General features: G+C 42.9%; 1 protein-coding gene across 20 annotated transcripts in view; it reads right to left on the bottom strand.

Moving 5' to 3' along the window:
* BBX (BBX high mobility group box domain containing) overlaps nt 1-16666 on the bottom strand; it is a 145636-nt gene that overhangs the window by 61037 nt on the left and 67933 nt on the right. For all 20 annotated transcript variants that reach the window (XM_055801290.1, XM_055801287.1, XM_055801280.1 and 17 more), the window contains 2 exons: nt 4696-4866; nt 2885-3127 (listed from right to left, as the gene is read on the bottom strand). In XM_055801290.1, coding sequence (XP_055657265.1) covers nt 2885-3127; nt 4696-4857 — 405 coding nt within the window. In that variant the 5' untranslated portion in view covers nt 4858-4866. The remainder of the gene's footprint in view (nt 1-2884; nt 3128-4695; nt 4867-16666) is intronic.

Here is a 16666-nt window from a genome sequence, read left to right as displayed (position 1 = left end):
TATTCCCAGTAAGCCCTGTAAGAGTTAACAGAAGAACAGTACCCCTATTATTGCAGTAACTAAAAATGCTGGAGCATGTTTATGAGTGGCCAGAATTCACTTTCCCCTTGACGAAGGGAAACGCTAACGAACAGCAGGAACACTCACGGTTCCACTTGGAGTATTTATCAGCTACCGGGCTTATATCCTTGACAATGAAACTTTCAAAGTTCAGTTGATCTGGGAACTCTGCAGGATACAAACAGAAAGCCTGCTCCTAAAAACACCAGCAGAACCTGACGCGGGGCTCTGCAGGCGCAGCGTGAGGTCTCCAGGGCAGGTGTTGCTACAAAAGACCATAAACCGCAAGACTAAAAATAGAGGGAGCGTGGGGCCAGTTTTTCTAGGTAATTAAGGCACCCCAAGGTGGAGGCAGGTACATAATGGGATTTTCCAAAAGTGTCTAAATGAACTATAGACCTGATTATCCTCTCAGTGGGAATCAGGGATAGAAGTCCCACCCACCAGGAAACCTCTCGTGATTCAGTTTGCCAAAATGTTTGGGTGCCTTGCTATATTCCAAAATCCTTGCATATATCTAGATGTATTTAAGCCAATATATGAATGCGTTGATTTGCACACTGCTGAGATAATGTCACCTCTGGTGCTAAGCAGGTAAGAAACCGAAAGCTTCCTGCTTGATGCTTAATCTAAGCTAACTGGCTTTGCAAGCTATGGCTTCAGGTAGCAAAAACATTCTCAAGACCGCAGAACAGCAGGGGTGCTAGCTGCTGTAGCAGCGACCACTTCTCTCCGGCCATCTGTATCCCTGGACTCAGATGCTCAGGGCACAGAAGACATGTTTGGGGGGCAGCAGGTATGACACGGGCCCTTTGGGAGGTGGCAGCCCTGCCAGGGCAGCATAGAGGCTATGTGGTGAAAACTGGAAGTCAAAGGGCGCTGAAAAGCTACATGTAAGTAACAGCAGCTTATCCCCTGTATTTTAAACCTCAATAAGCTTAGACATACAGATACTCAAACAGAAGATTATTGGCACAATGGTAATTTTATGCCCTTTCAGAGGCATTCACCTTCTTGACATCTAAATGAGCTCTCCTTAGGAAAACTTAGGAAGAAGAAAAACACCAATAAGTGGTTCACACTGGAGTTGACATTAACATTTTTTTGACAGGCTCAGCAGTAAGCCTAATGACAAAAGCAGGCGTTAAAACAACCGATCCACACACAGAGAATAGGTCTATTGGTGAAGAAGGCCCGAATACATTCAATAGCACATTATAGTTGCTAATTATTGTTGTAACATAGAACTGTTTAAAGAACAAAAATTACACACTATCTCTCTTCTACACATTCTTGGAACTAGCTGTAACGATGTAAACTACTTAGATTTATTGTTTCACTTCGACCTTGAATATGCAATTTGTTCTTCATGCCAAGAAAAATAAATAAATCACTGCAGGAGCAATGATTTCTACAACAATATGATTAATAGTTTCAAATCTGTGGCTTCATACAGAAGTTCTGCAATTATTTTCATTCTTAATGAACGAGTTTCCTTCAGCAAGACAAAAGGCTAAGAAAACCAGTCACACCAGGTTTGTTTCTTCCAAAAATTATTTCTTCATTTTCATCTTTCCTTCCTTTGTATCTGTGCTGGATCTCCTAATTGCCTTTTCCCCACAAGAAGCATCGCTAATTTGTACGTGGGAACGCAGAACAAATGAGGAATGGCAGGACAAAGCTGAGACTCAAGTATTTCAACGCTGTGTCACAGACGGGGAGCTACAGAGGTACCACAGACCTTCAGAAAGGCCCTGCCATGCAGAACAGTTTGGTTTTCCTGGGGATCCTTTCCATGCTCACACACAGTGCGGAGCAGCCAGGGCTTATATATGCATGTTAATGGCTGCAGCTGACTCAGGTGACAGGGCAGGCACAGTTAATAGTTCCCCTCATTGTTACACAGCTGTCTGTACTTCTTGTAGTGCGCTAGGCATTACCTGACAAGTGAGAGTAATTCTTCCTTCTCACTGGCCCTCCATTTTTTTTTTTCTAAGACTGAATGCAATGGTTACCCGTAACCTACATCACGCAGGTAATCACAGGGATCTGTTCTGGGGTGATGTTATCAGCCCAAGTAACTGGCTGTGTGTGTTTCACTCTGCTATGGGTATTCGCAGCCGCCTTGGGGCCAGCTTACCAAGCAAGCTGCTTCTTAAAAAGCCTCATTTAAATTTTAAGTTGACATAAAGATACTTTGTGAAATATGGGGATAAATCTCTTTTCCTTGCTCCCAGTTAAAGGACTCTACGTATTGCTCTCAGATTTCGGTACTGGTCTCTGTGTCACCAAAGGTTGCTCTATCAGAAACAAGTTAACAATACCTAGGGAGAGTACTTCATGTAATACTAATAATTCTTTAATTCTTGAGCATCAAAGGTAAAAAGGCACTATATTAACTATACTTTTGTTTTGGTCCACCTGTATTATCCATAGCAAATGCATAGCTTGAGCTAAGTGTCCCTAGTCAGCTGACACTCAGATGTGTGTTATCATTTTCAGTGGCCATTATCCACACACCACCCACATGTTAACACTTGCACTGCAGGAATTACCAGGTGGTACCTATCACAAAGTGCATATATTTGTACCAATGACTACTACAGCCAGGTTTGCTTGTCAGACCAATTTCTTTTCATTCTGCTCCAAAGGACCAAGTGAATCCAAGCAAGAACAGCAGCTTCTCTGAGCACGATAATCCCACGGGTGAAGCCGAGGGACTCCGGGAAGAGGAAGACCCCACAGAAAACATTTAATACACAGAGAAACACAAGACAACTATGTAATGAACTCCATTTACATCCACCACTCGGATAGAACATACCTCCTTGGCCATGTCAGTGTATTTCTGCTTTTCTTTTGGATCTAAAACAGCCCACCAATCTGCCAAGATCTTGGTTGCGCCACGGTTATCGAGGCGAGGGTGCTCTTTTCGCACGAGAGAGCGATGGCGTTTGCAGAACAAGAGAAATGCATTCATTGGTCGGCGAGCTCGCTGCTCTGAGGACTCGTCATCTTCGGTTTCATCAGCATCCTGCTCTAAACCGTCAGCGCCAAGGAGAGGCACCTAGCAGAACCAAAAGGAAACGGGCATAAACTTGTTATCCACGCTTCTCACAGAGACTGAGAACCTGTGTATGCTGGATGCGAACGAAGGAGACGCAGAGGGATACACCCAGCTGCCTCCAAAGACCATCTGTTCCACCCAGAAGACCTGGAGTTCTACACCAGATCCCACCTGACAGCCCAAGGTTCCTTTGCAGTCTCCACAAGACTTAAACTCCGACTTGCAAGTGGAGCAGATTTCTGGGGACCACTCTCTAGTAACAGTCCTAAAGGTGCTGGAGGGAGGAGATCCTTCCTAGCCCCTTCCTCCAACCCAGAAGTCATCTCCGGGGGATGAGGTGAGCAGAGTTACCTTGGACCTCAATCGTGTGACTGCAGCTACAGAGTGCACTGGCAGGAGAGTGCACAGTTAACAGCTGTTCCCCCCCCTTCTGCCCTTCATTACTCAGCCTGCAAGCTGTGTTGCACTGCAGCCACTGCCCAGCTGCCCAGCTGGAGACAGAGGGCAAATCTCAACAGAATACACTGCCAAAATCTGCTCTCTCCACTTACAGGCCAGTGTATCTCTCCTACAAGGGCACACCACAGAAGACTAGTTCCAACTGAACAAAAGGAGCTGCTGTATGAGACAGAAAAGCATCTGCTACCCAACTGCAACGCTGCTCTCTTATACCACACGGAGAAAGTGACCTGTAAGGCCAACAGAAAGCACTGTTAGAGCATCAGGCTCCAACTCGCTGCTCCTTATCCTTGTCAAGGACACCCTTCCTTAACAGCATGTGCCTCAAGGCTGTCTCGTCAGCACTGACCTCCCCCTTCCCGCCTGAGGAATGCATCAAGGAGATGCAGATATGATATCCACACACTGGAAACATCATGTCTCTGCAACCCATTCCCTTTTCCTGTAACAGAGGATGAGTCTAACTGTACATGTGTGAGGCGCCACATTGTGGGGTCCTTATGATAAAAGGGTAAGGCCAGCGTCTTTGTGCAACACCGAAATACCAAGCATTGAACCAGAGACAGATTATTCTACCCATGCTCTCAATATTCTGGAACAAAAGTTAAATTTTACATGCAAAGACAGTAAAAATTGACAGCTTTTCCCTTGTTTCTCCCTTTTAATCTCTGTATTTTTTTAATCTTAGGGGAAAAAAACCCCACTTATAAGCTTGGTATGTCCTGAGAGTCATTAAAAGCAGATGTCAAGCACAGGCTAACTTCATATCTAAAGTAAACAACTAAAAAAACATGTGAAAAACCCACCTTGAGTAATCAAGAGTGCGATGCGCAACATGTTATTAAAACTACCCCATTAAAACTCTTACAGTCTAACTCTAAAATAGAGAGTTTTGTCCAAGATTTTAAAAGCATGATTGACAACTGACTTTTTATTTGTTATTTGCTGCTTGCCTTTATAGCCTATATGGGCACAACATCACTTCTTTTTATTGACTAGGTTTGTTCACAAAAAGAGAACATCAAGAAGCAAGCACACTAAAAACACAGCTAGGGAGAATCTGACCACACCATCAGCCTTCTACAGCCAAAACACGCAATGAAGTCTACCTTATCAAAATCTTCCTCTTCTTCTTCCTCTTCCTCCTCTTCAGAGAAGTCAAGGAGTTTCTTGGCAAGCAGGGGATGCCACTGAAGACACTTTCTTTTTGGTCGCTTCCCAGTTCCTTCTCCTTCTGTCGAATGATCCTTATTCCTACTACTGCCTTTCATTACGGTGACCTGTCATGCAAAAATAGTCGTAAGTTCACAACAAACCCTTAGGTATAAATGACCAGCATATAGATACTTAAACCACTGACAAGTACATGGGGCACTAGTGCAAGACACTCAGTTTTTGGCAAGATAATAAAGATTTATTCCAATTATCAACAACAGCATGGATGTATCTTTTCCAATCTTAACATTTCCACCTAATGCCCAGATTAACTAGCAACATACAATTTAAGAGCACGAAGCAAGGACACCTGACAGCCCAACTCTCAAATGTGCTCCGATCGTAAGGATAGCAGAAAAGCCCTCACACATCACTAGTCAAGTGAGTGAGAGACTCCACAGCTCTCCCGCACCTGTGTCTACCGTAGTTTTCCATATTTTGCCACTAAAAGTGTCAGGATATCCCTCTTTTTAGCGGTGGAACGTATCGCCAGCTACTCATCTGTTAATCATGCGCTTATATATAGCGATGTTGATGCAGAACCCCATGACACGATGAGCTAGGATTTCCCAATGCCGCTAAAAGGTGCAATAGGGAAATCTGACTCCCTGCCTAAGAGAAGTGAATTTTAATACACGGATTTGAAGCAAACAAACAGAAAGTAGTTACCCTGACACTTCCAAAGTACTCATCAACCACAGCCCCCACACAGCAAACAAAAACCATACGCTGAACCAAGTGCGTGCAGAAGGTAAATCATATTTACTTGCACACCTGCCTTGTGTGTATCCTTATTTAAGAAATACTACAGAACTACCTCTCAGTAAAAATACATGCTTAACACATGCTAACTACCCATTTAAGGGATGGCTTAAGAGATCTGCTACTTAAGTAAGGGGCAAATGAATACATTAATAAATAAACCCAGCACATCACATCCAAGTACCAAAGCCTAGAGCAAGCAAGTGCTGCCAGCACAGTCTGGTCTCTCTTCACACTGTGTAACGTCAAGGATAATCCTTACAGGAGTATGGCTGGCTTTCCAAGAAAGTGATGCAACCATCAAAACAAACTGAACCTGGAGAGCAGTTAGCCAGCTAGATCTTTATAAAGCTGACAAAAAACGATGAAGTCTCACAGGGGCTTCTTGCCAGCTTGATAAAGAAGCTGGGCTAAGTCCTGGTCCCACCAGCAAAGCCAGAGGCAGCTCTGTTGCTGACTCTCAGGAGAAGGGCATGAGAAGAGGTCAAGCCTCGTAACTGCAAGGCCATGTCACGTTTTTGGATGCTGCTTTCTGGAAGATGCCTGCGCTAGTATTTCATCCTGCAGCGGCAGCAGGGAAAGCTGAATCCCTCACCAGAACCATCCACACAGCAGCTACAGCCTGGACTGCCCTGGCCACACTCCTCCGTATGCCCTGCATTCAGCGACCGCTCAGCCTGCTTTTGGCTGATCTCTTCTGGGTGTGTTTCTTGCTGGTTAACTCACTGGCATTTTGGCAACGTGCCCTTGTTTGCACCAGAAATATGCATACGCAGCCGCTTCCCCCGCCAGCTCCAACAGCACAGAAAACTGAAGGACCTTCAGATACTGCTGGCTGGAGGAGACAACCCTGAAGGAAGCAGGTTCAGAAAATTTAACCTCCATTTAAAAATGGTATTTTCCTGGATGTCTATTAGATTCTGTTAGTTCCCCCCTGCTCACCAGCAGGCCCCCACTGGTGAAGGATGCCCTGTAAATTCACGGCAGCTTGCCATTAAGCTGCACGCTTTGTCCCCATCACACCACCTCTACCTTGAGCACATATAAACTTTGATTCTACGGCACCCGCTCCTCCGGTTCATTTTCTGTAACCAGCTCCTGCCTTTTCAGAGATACTATGCGGCACAGAATCAGGCACCCTTTCACCTAGATCTTTGTCCCTGACTTGCAAAGTGGATCCAAACATACAGAAACAGCTTTGGCTTTAAAAGAGCATTGAAGTATGGAAAATCAAGGTGCAATCCAGTATTGTGAAAAGCAAGTTTGAAATCATTTCTATCCCACCATGACCTCCACCTCATACCACACCGCACCACACTCCCTCCCTCTCTTCCTAAAGTGCTGAACCACCATTTGCTTTTGTTTGGGGTGGTTTTGGACACAAATCAACAAAGCAGCAGAGTTACCGTTTGAGCAGGAACTTCAGCTCGTGTGGGTAGCAGAGGTCCATTAAGTCTCGGAATGTGTTAAATGATAGAGATCTGCTTATTACTGTGATCAATAAGTGCGCGGATTACGTCTCAGCAGGATAAATACACTACAACAGGGAGTCCGCTGCTCCAGCCCTTACCACTGACTTATCTTGGTGAGCTAATCCTATGGGTTCTGCCTACAGGCACTCCTAAGTAAGCTGAGTATTACTGATAGCCTTCTACCGCGTTAGTGTGAAATTAAATTAACATTTGAGGAGTGCTCCACAATCCTCCCTTACAAGGCTCAGCTGAAGTCTCAGGGCTATTTCAACAGCATTGCCTTTAGCTGGCACCTCTCTGCCTGCTGCCTTTGGAAAGATGAGCAGAAGAAAACTTCAGAGGACTGAAGCGATCCTGTGGTGTATTTTAGATGTGCTCTCCATCGCCCCCGAGGCCCTGCCTATGCTCTACGCCGAGCTTGGCACGGCAGCACAGACCCTGGGCACCGGTCACCCTGCAAATCCCTAAGGGGCTCTCAGGACATTGTATTTCTTTAGTACCACCCAGCTCCCAAATAATATTTTGTTTTCCATGCATGAAGGCTAGGTATTGAACACCCAGTTACTCCTGAAATACAAATTAACCAAAGGTCACTGCACATTAGTGCTGAAATAGAAACATATATTCAGCTCTAGGAATTCAAGTGATGTTCTTTAGGCTGCTTTCTTAAATCATGAACTGTTTCACCCTAGCTGTCACCCCAAAGCAGCAGTGCCACCATAAAGAGGCTTTTTAGCAAGATGGGCTGTTAGCCCACCAGCTGGACAAGCTCAGGAGACCCAAGGCCCAGAGCAAGACCCTGGCTGTTACACAGGCACACTCACTACAGAAAGACAGGCAGCCGCTCTTTGCTTTGCTTCCACTTCGCAGTGAATCTCTGCCAGGGTCAATGACAAAACCCCTCCTGACGTAACCCCGCTGACAGGAGAACTGAGGCCACAGGCTGACTTCAAACTTTGTTTTTACAGTATGGCTTGGAAGCCCCCCACCCCTTCAGTGTGTTGAGCTACATACTCTATCCTCTGCGCCCTTTCTTCTCTCCTATAAAATAGGGGGCCATTCATAGCGTGGACAGATAAACTACTTCAGCCCCTATTTTTCAATACATCTGTGTTTCCAAAACCTTTCTCCCCATTTTTCCTTATCCAAGTTCTTGTAAGTTTTGACCCACATTTCAGAGACTTTTTTGGTATTCACTTTTTGCTGATGCCTCTCTCCATCATATGCAGGATTGGCATAATGAAAAATGTTCTAATTCTCTATTACATCACATGAGACTTTTCCTCTTAAAAAACGGATGTTGACAGAGTGCAATGAACTTTTTTTCCTTGGGATTGCTTCATCTTCCACGTTACTACACCACACGTCATGGACATTTTTGCCCTAATTGCTGATATATTCACATACAATTATATAATTATGAGAGAAGCTGTGCCATAAAAACCCAAACAAGAGTCAAATGCAAAACTCAGCAAAACAACATGGGCACTTTCATTCATTTTTTTTGTATGGAAGATTTTGGCAAGACATAGCGTAACTACTTAAGACACTCCACGGCCAAGTTAATGTATGTATGACTAAATGACAGTGGATGTTTTACTGGCATTATCCACTTGTTGAATGGCAAAACATCAATGGAATCTGTTCAGTGGACTCTTCAGATTCTGTTTATTTATCTGATTTTTTTTCCCCCTTGACACATCATCAATGGCATGTTAGCTGCTTGCTTTGTATGGGAGAGGGGAAGCTGGCAGCCAGAAGCAAGCAAAAACATGAGCTCCTTCTCTCCCTCTCAGGGATCCCTGAGTGCTGGCAAGCATCCCTACCAGCCAGCTTTTGAAAAGAGAGCTGGCCTTGGACCCTACAAGAAGCGAAGCATGCGTTTACTCTTGGCAATGAAATAGTTCCATAGCAAGTCACAGAACAAGCCATGGGCAGCCTTTGCAGGATTTAGGGCTTAAAAGTATGGAAGATACACAGCACGCAAAGTGCAAAATTTGCAATAACTGGAGTTTATAAACCATATCACATACAAAAGTAATTTCTTCTACACTTTCTAAAAATATCATGCGTCTTCTAAGGCATATGTAATGGCTATTAGAGGCTAGTAAGAGGAAAAACAATTATAACCAGCTAACAAGATTTTACAAGATATTTCTCAGCTTAAGGATGACAAAAAAGTGACAGACACTAGGGAGAAAGTAGGAATATTCCAAGAAGACAAGACAAAAGCATGGACAGTTTTGTTTAAAATGAGCCACATATGCTCTGTAGCATCACCAGAGGATACCTGTCAGGACTGACATTCATGATCCACTGACAGCAAGAGACACCCTCAGGGCGATGTTCTACACCTGCCTTCCGTGCAGACACAGATCAAACGTTACAGAGCTATTACACCAGTAAAAATTTGAACAATATTTTTTTCTTTTTCTTTTGTGCCCTGATTGTATTATTTCCTTTCTGGTCCTGGAAACATTAATCAAAGAATTACAGTTTTCTTGGATGTCTTATAAATCTGTATACCAAATAGGCTTCGGGGGGGGGGGGGGGGGGGGGGAAAGATTCCTCAAGAAAAGAGCTAGATGATGCAGGGAAGCAGGGGAGAAGAATGATTGTTTAGAAACATATACTGTAAAAAGCTATTTCCATTACACAACTGTGCGCAGGTCTTCACTTCTTCACTTTTTAAAGTGTTCATTAACAACAAGTGTTTGATTAGCTTCATTAATGTTAAGTTTTGGGTTCCTCCTGTCTTCCTCTGTTATTTACAAAACCCAATACAGAGAGATGACCGACTTCTCTCACCTCACGGCTGATCTGTCAGTGAGAATGCTGCTAGGGCTTGTGCTCAACAAGCTGCACTCACTGGGAGTTCCCCAAACTACGTCCACAAACACCAAAATCCTTATAAAGGTCTGCAAAAGTAACCAAGCGCTGTAAGGCACGTGCTGTGATACAGGCTGGAAAGAAATCCAATACCTGCAAAGGCAGAACCCCAGAGGTGCGAACTGTGACTATGGTGCAGTCCCTGCTGGAAGTTTCTCCGTGGAAGAACGGCTGAACTTCAACAACGCTCGTCCTGCTTCCATGAGGACAGTGGAAATGAACTTCTGCTGTCCTGTCACCTTCAAACCACATTCGCTGGAGTCCAGCTGGACCCTCAGCTGACTCCATGGGGATTACTGGTACCAAGGAGCAAAGGTTCAAGTGGGTTTTCTACACTTTCTGCTCGGTTTTACACAACGGAAATCCTCTACTATTTTATAACAACAAATAACAAAAAGAGAAATGGGGACCGAACTATGACACTAACGGCTTGGTGTTTTGGGGGCCACCAATTCAGTAACCTCAGCGGTTTCCACAAAGAAGCAAGGGACTGAGAAACGAGTTCATATTCTTCCAGATCTAGTGGGCTGAAGATGTATTTGAATTTTCAAATAAAAGCAAAAGGATATTTCTGGCAGTTAAATACACCTACACAAATACAGAAAGTTTTTGAAAAAATAAATTTCTTTTAGCTCTGGAGTAACCGAGCATTTCTATAATGAAGGGCAAGAACTACTTGGCACTAATTACTGACCAGTCAGTGAATATATTCTTTATTGCTTCACAGCAGAAAGCCATTAATGAGCTTTCTAATTTTCGGAGATGTGATGGTTTAATGGGGGACATGCTGAGACTCAATGGAGTCCTGTTTGCGAGCAGAGGTTTGGGACAGACTGTCACCACATGGAGCTCTTAGCAACACAACAACAAGTCTTACTGAATTTTTCATGACACACTTTTCTATCTCCATAAATAATTTTAAACTATTCCTTACTCTCTTAAAACTCAGATCTGAGTTGCTTGCTTTGTTCCTTAATACATAAAATTAAACACTAAGATCATCAAATGTCAACATCACTTTTTTGCATTTTTTTTTTAAGTGAACTTTTCAGGCCTACCAAAGAGGAATAAAAGCAACATATAGTAAAAGTCAATAGATTTTAAACTTCAGCTCTACTCTTTCCCTGCTCATTCACACATCCACAAGAAATAAGATGTTCTTTGGGGTTTTTTTAATGCTAAGAAATAACCAGGTTTTGTCTAGCATGAAAAGCACTTGATAGTGAACAACTGTACTCACCATTAGCATGGTATCAGGATGCTTCAATTAAAAAAAGGAGGGGGGGTGGGGGGTGGAATCTGTTGCTGATGTTCACTTGCCTTTTTTTATGCACGTCTTAGTTTTGGTTAATACCGTCCTAGTTAATTCTCCAGCAAGAATGTTTGTAAGCACATTTCAACTGCTAGCTCTTTCCAAATCTGCTTTTAAAATGGGAAACACACAGACAGCAAGCGCATGTGTTGGCATAAGAAAACCTCACGCTGAACAAGCAAACCTCCTGCATTCAATACATAAAAAAACCTTGCCTATTCGGTGCAAGAAATACGCTGCCCAGATGCACTTGTGTCACCATTTCAGGCAACTGTGTTTTAAAACCTGTCCGTGAGACTTAAGCATAATACAAGAAATAAAGCTTGAAATGTTATGAGGAGATATGTAATCTACTGCAAAGTCTTTTAATGATGATTGAATTTCTCATTTGTTTTTCTTTCTAGTTCTCTTTTCCCCCCTCTTCGCAACATGAAGAAATATAATAAAATATTATATATTTTACTTTGTACGGAGTTCTGCAGCCTTTAAGAATCTCTTCATTAAAATAAGTGAAAGACAGGCAAATCCTGCCCTTGAAAGACACACGTAGGAACTGGATCCTGCACAGTGCAGGAGTAAACGGGTAAGGAAATCGGAAAGACAAAACTCAGCGTAGGTCTTGACTGTTGGGTTTTCCTTACGCCCCTGCCAGAGAACAAACACAGCTAACTGGACCTTACTCAGCCAACAGAATATTTCAGCTAAAACTCAGCCTGAAATTCAGGATGTAACCCAAACGTGGAAGCTGCATCAGCTACGATGCTGGAAAACCAGGGTGTGAGTGTATCACAGCTAGGCTGCCAGCAAGTGCTTGGTGTCAGTAAGGCAAACTGCTTGTCAAACTACAACTTGGGAGTTTTAGTCTAGAAAATACACTAAAAAAACCCCAAACCAATCAGTAAAAAGAGATGGAAAGATGGGGGTAGGAAAAAGAAAAAAAAAAAAAAGTGAAACAAGGGCAAAGAAAAGAAAGAAGCAGCAAAAGGACAAAAAAAAATAAAGCTTTGTGAAAACTAGCATCATTTAGTTTGACAAAGACAAAATAACAGGCTCTGAATACATAAAAGACATCAGCAAATATTCTATTTTCCACATCTGTAATGCAGAGCCCAAGCGGGCAGCCCATGCTGACAGGAAGGAAAAGGGTGGCCAAGCCCTGGGACACGCTCCCTCACCAGCAGCGGCACCGGGCACCAGGGCCGTGCATATCGGGGGGTCCCCCAGCGCCCTGGACCCCCGCGGCGGCAGTGGCACTGCTGAACGCACCACCCAAGGCATCACCCCTACATGCTAAGCATCAAAAGGTTTAATCTGATTACAAAAACTAAGTGGTACATGAAATTTGAAATACGTAACTAAAAAAAGTATTTTAGAAGTGTACTCAAAACGTACTGAATGCAAGTAGGATGGTCGGAGAGAGTTTGGATAAATCAAATGCCAATAATTTGTAATAATAGTAACAACAACAAACCAACAATAGCAAGAATAAAAAAAATAAAAATAAGTAATAAAAATAATAAGAGACCACCCCTCAGCTCTCAGAACCCAAAGTCAAATTGAAATTGTCTATCAAAAAGAGAGATGGCCTGGAGTTCTGCTTACAGCCTTCAAAGGGCAAAACTCTCTGAATGGAAAAAATAAAAATAATAATAATAAAAAAATCAATCTTTTTGACTTGCCACTCCCAAAGCTTCATTTTTATCTTTGATTAGGAGGCACACAAATTGCAGTAGGGTCCAGCCGTGGCAAAACCACAGCCAAGTGCCTTTGCGCAGCACGGCACACAAGAGGCGACGTTCCTGCAGCAGACGTGGCAGGGCGAGCGCAGCTGAATGGGAAAATTGTTCCAACTCTCCTTTTCACCTCTTGTTGATTGTGTCCTAGTGTCTTCTAGAAAACTGGGACAATGCAGCTGTGTCCACCGCCACTGTAAGCCATTCTAAGGTTTACCATGTGCGTAACGAAGCTTTCATAATAAAATTCAGTCATAATTACCACCAGTGTCAGGGGAACCATATACAGCTGTATGAGCAAATGAAAGAATTAGTTCCTTAATCCATATTTAATAGGCCATAAAATATCCTTGCACAACCTGGTATTATAGTGTGTCTACTCTTGCTCTCTTCAACTCAAGTACAATAGGCTAACACAGTTGTCCAAACAACCCCTCGAAAAAGCTACTACCCACGGCTCCTATGGAAGAATAATCAAATTAATGGCTACAGACAGTATTTACTCAGCTTTGCTCATCTTCAAAATTATTAGCTCATAAATCATGGCAACGTAACTCTTGTGTACCTCAGAAACAACAATAAAGAAGCTACATGAAAATTCTAAATAAAACAGGGATGTGCAATGATCACTGACAGAAATACCATAAGACTGACTTGATAATAAATTCCTACTACTACCTTATTTTCTGAAGAATCAAATTGTCAGCGCCTCCTTCCATCCTCTCCCCCTACCAAGAGATAATGTGGGTAAAGCAAAAAATTTGTGAAAAGTAAATCCTTGCAGTCTGTTCCCTGTCTGACCCCCCTCTACAAGATTCTGGGTTAATTTCCAAGCTACTGACCTCAAATAATTCTAAAAGAAATATTAAAGTAGCAACACCTTGTCAAAATACGTTGCATCTCAAATTAGGCGTAACCCAAGAAGGTAAACAGAGTACCAGGGCAGAGCAAAATTTTGTTAAAAAAATGGATACAGATCTCTTCTCCCAAGTAACAAGTGATAGGGAAAAGAGGAAACTGCCTCGTGGCACCAGGGGAGCTTTAGATCGGAAATTAGGAAAAACTCTTCCCCAAAAAGAGCTGGCACAGGCTGCGCAGGGCCGTGGCTGTCACCGTCCCTGCAGGTCTCCAGCAGCCGGGCAGCCGTGGCGCGCAGGGGCAGGGCCCAGGGGTGGGCTTGGCACTGCTGGGTTCACGGTGGGACTCGGTGACCTTAGGGGTCTTTTCCAGCCTAAATGATTCTATGACAAGTAAGTGGAGAACAAACTAATTCACATACATTTATCAGTTATTCATGCGTTTCTCTTCTTTCTAAAGGCAGCATTTTAAGCATCAGGAATGAGCTTTTAATGCAGACCAGACTCCTTAGTGCAGTGGTTTTATTTGATCACAGAAGAAGGAGACTCAGCTAAAGGAACTTAGAATTTTGGAAACACCACCATCTCTCGGAACTAGGCAGATCCATATAAAATCCTTTTTAAGTCTATCAAAATTTGTAATGAGATTGAGAGCAGATGTACTACCTCAATACACAATTTTAAAGTGCCATCTAGTGGTTACTCTCCTTTTTATTTCAATTTGGTATTTAAAAATAAGTTCTTCCCACTTTTAAAATTTTAAGTGTTATTTCTACCACTTACTGGTATTTTATTATGTGACTCTTGGTCCTCTCGTGGTAAGTAGATGCTTAAATTAAGCCTAAGTTTAAGCATTCTGATGGACTGAATTTGGGACAGGAGAGTGCAGATTTCAGGACTAAGGAACTGGAAGAAAAAGGGGCAAAAATATATCTTATTTTTTCTTATATTCCATCGTACCCATGGAAACAAAAAAAGGCACAAATGTCAGTTCATCATTTAGAGCTTTTTCAGTACAACTTAATGACTACTTATCACTAGAAAATTCTGAACATGTTTAAGTCCATAAGCAATCAGGGCCTCAACTGATCATATGAGAAAATCCTGCAGAATAAAGCATGTTCTAAGCATCCCTCCCATCAGATAAAGCCAAAAATTCACCATGCCGCATCAAGAGGTTTCTGGTTTACACTCAGCTCAACCTGTGATCTTACACAGACCCAAACATTTGATACTCAGCCAAGTTTGGTGACTTAACCGATTAGTCTCGTAACGGGAACAATCACTTCAGGTCTTCTGCCTCCCACCTCAAATATCCCATTATTCTCCATGTGTAAGGAGTTGGGCTGATGAGGTACCCCGAAAAACTACTAAATGCGCACATGCAATACAGTGTGCCCCAGAAGGCACCAAACCTGTTGTGTATGCCATGCAGACAACCTGTACGAATCATGCTAAGCACATCAAATCCTGAATTCAGTGCACGTGCAAAGACACGCACGTGTGCTTGTATATCCATCTGGAAATCTCCAGACAAAAATATGGAAGTCAGCATCAGATAGCTGAGCAACCAACAAAAATATCCGGGCTTCTTTATAATGGACCTCTGAGAGCCTAAAAGGAAGATGATCTGCTTCTGTAACACAGTTTGATACAGTTACAGATATTAAATTGTATGTATATTGCTATCTATCTCTATAAAGTAAGAGTCTGAGACAGAGCTGAAGTTAAAAACATACTGTTACTAAACATCCTCTTCTATTATATTTCTACTGCAAGACTTGTTAGCTACCTTGCTGTGGCAGAATCAGATTCACTAGGGGAAAAGAAATATTTAAAAATGCTTAGCCTTTATTCATTCTGTCTTGAATCTAGATTTTAATCACTTTAATAAAAAGGTGGGAACATTGATATCATCCCAGTTTTTCCAGTTAGGCAAGAATCTGAGAGATGAAGTCTCTTGAAAAAAGCTCAGGAACAAATTTGTGGTCAAACTGGGAAGACAGTCTGTAGCTCAGATGCCAGCCCCTGCTCCCTTCTGCCATCTCTCCCTTCCAGAAGATGTAAGCTGAGAAATTAAAATGAAAACTTTCACATTCAGCAATCTTTTTGTGCACTTGTTACCTGGGTAATTACTGAGACGTTAAGCGTCCCCAGCAAGGGACGCTTCAGACCCACCTCCCGGTGGGCTCCCCGGAGCCGCAGAACTCAGACTCCAAGCGCACACCAGAGCCCGAGCATGCCCGGTGCATCACCCCAGCACCACACTGCAGGGAGGAGTGCGCTGGGCAACCCAGGTTGCTTGTGCCGACAAAACACTGCATGGACAAACCTGCAAGCATCCTATTTCAGACTCCAGTGCTGCCTCCCATTCATAACACGTACAAGCCCTTAAATGCACCATGGAACGTGTCTACCTGATTTGGGGCTTATCCAACAACCTCAGCATAATAATCCATATACAGGTCCTGGAAAATTTACAGGATACCTCCAAGCGATTAGATAAAAAGCAATGCAAAGATCTGGAGATGCAGGCAAACACAAAGCTGCCCGTGAATACAAGAATGGGTCATAGACAATGCCAGAAAGAGCAATCAAATTTTGCAACACAGAGATTTAAAAAAAAAAAGGAATAAACAACACTACTTAAAAACCCCTGAAAAGGAAGAGTATTAGCTTACTGCATGTCTAGTCTCAAAAAGCAGCCTCAGCTACTCAGCAGATTAAACTCTCCTTTTAACACCCATCAAAATAATTTTAAGTCCCACAGTTCCATATCTCATTGCCTAAACTATTGCACTTTGCTATTCAATTAATCCATTATATGGTACGTGCACTCA

This window comes from Falco peregrinus, chromosome 4 (genome assembly GCF_023634155.1).
Source record: "Falco peregrinus isolate bFalPer1 chromosome 4, bFalPer1.pri, whole genome shotgun sequence".
Lineage (NCBI taxonomy): Eukaryota > Metazoa > Chordata > Aves > Falconiformes > Falconidae > Falco > Falco peregrinus.
The sequence above is the reverse complement of the archived record's forward strand: the minus strand, read 5'-3'. Positions and strand labels throughout refer to the sequence as shown.